This window comes from Quercus robur, chromosome 10 (genome assembly GCF_932294415.1).
Source record: "Quercus robur chromosome 10, dhQueRobu3.1, whole genome shotgun sequence".
Lineage (NCBI taxonomy): Eukaryota > Viridiplantae > Streptophyta > Magnoliopsida > Fagales > Fagaceae > Quercus > Quercus robur.
The window spans coordinates 48,728,704-48,730,118 of NC_065543.1; the positions used below are offsets into that span (position 1 = coordinate 48,728,704).

Sequence of the window (1,415 nt, forward strand, 5' to 3'; positions counted from 1 at the left end):
ATCAGCAGTAAAATAGGGTCCAACACTAGTGACTGAAGCCTGCAATTAGGGATCATTCAGGTTTCTTGTTTGGAAAATAGTCTACAGTGCTGGATACTTACATTCACAACACAGATTAAATATACCATTTAAGCTTAATGGACCATGTGCTAACAAGTTGGGAGACCTAGGGTGGTACAAAATGGAATTAGAAGAGCAACAATTTGGTTGGTCCACCTATAACCATAATAGAAAATCCAATAGAAAAAACTTCAAGTGAGCCAACTATACTAAATGCCTTTTGGACTGTACCCCTCCTGAAAACTCTATAAAAGGGAGCAATGTCTTGTGTTGAGGCAACAAACACTTAATACAAACACAAAATATTAACAAAGCATAAACCGTGTAAGGTAACGAAATGAGGTCTGTCATGAAGTCAATGTTCCTCCCTTTCCTCCTGATCAGCCTATTCGCTACAACTAAAGCAGCAGCTGGCGCTGCCTTATGTGCTGATGTGGATGCAGCTCTCCAGACCTGTGATACTATTTTCAAAACTGGAAACCTGAACGATCCCTCGTTTGATGGATGTTGTGCAGGCCTCAATAAGATCGCAACCATTTCGGCCACCATCGGGGCCAAAGCAGCATGTCAATGTGTCCATGCGGCACTAGGTATTGCAGCCAATCCAACTTCAGTCGCTGTTGGAATCTCCGCCCAAGTGCCGGAAAAATGCGGTATCAATCTTGGCTTTAGCATAGATGCTACGGTCGGTTGTTAAAATTAATAATGGGCTATATATATTTACTAGTACTAGAAATAAGACTGTTGTTGCATGTGTATGGTACGGCAGCCAAAAATACTAGCTAGCTAGCTAGCTAGTTTAGTTAAGCACTGAATAATGGGTTATGTGGCTCCAAGGATGGCCTTTGTACCCCACAGGAAGATTGTTTTAGCAATCTAGCTGCAATAATAAATGTATCTGTATGATCAACTAGTAACGAATAATAAAGAGAAGTGTTTTGTCTTTCTGGGCATCACTGCATGGCTATGTTATTTCGAGAACCAAAATTTCATCCCACATGGTGTGTGTCACTGTCAGAGAGAAGAGACAAAATGCTAATAATAAAATGCTCAAAAACAGGTTCCCATTTTTCCAACATAATTTCCTTCAAGTTATCTCTTCAAAATTGTTCATCACGCATTATGGTCCTCTGGCATGCGTCAAAATGGTGACGGAGCCAGCTTAAATATAAAATTTATAAAAAAATATCCAAAGAATAACCTACACACAAAATATATTTGTAACATTTTATTTATTTATTTTAGAAATGCTATTTTCTACATATAACAAAGTATACGTATAAAATTAATAAAAATAAAAGATTTTTAACTCCTAACTATGAAATCAACTTTTATTATTTCTTTTAAAAGATTTT

General features: G+C 37.3%; 1 protein-coding gene across 1 annotated transcript; it reads left to right on the plus strand.

The window, feature by feature from the left end:
* Window positions 1-397: 397 nt before the first annotated feature.
* Window positions 398-757, plus strand: LOC126704278 (non-specific lipid-transfer protein 1-like). Its single transcript, XM_050403287.1, has one exon. The coding sequence runs from the start codon at window positions 398-400 to the stop codon at window positions 755-757; it is 360 nt and encodes a 119-aa protein (XP_050259244.1).
* The last annotated feature ends 658 nt before the right edge of the window (window positions 758-1,415 follow it).

What these genes read in the sequence shown, in the direction of transcription:
- LOC126704278 (XM_050403287.1), top strand. Translation starts at nt 398, where the DNA reads ATGAGGTCTGTCATGAAGTCAATGTTCCTCCCTTTCCTCCTGATCAGC.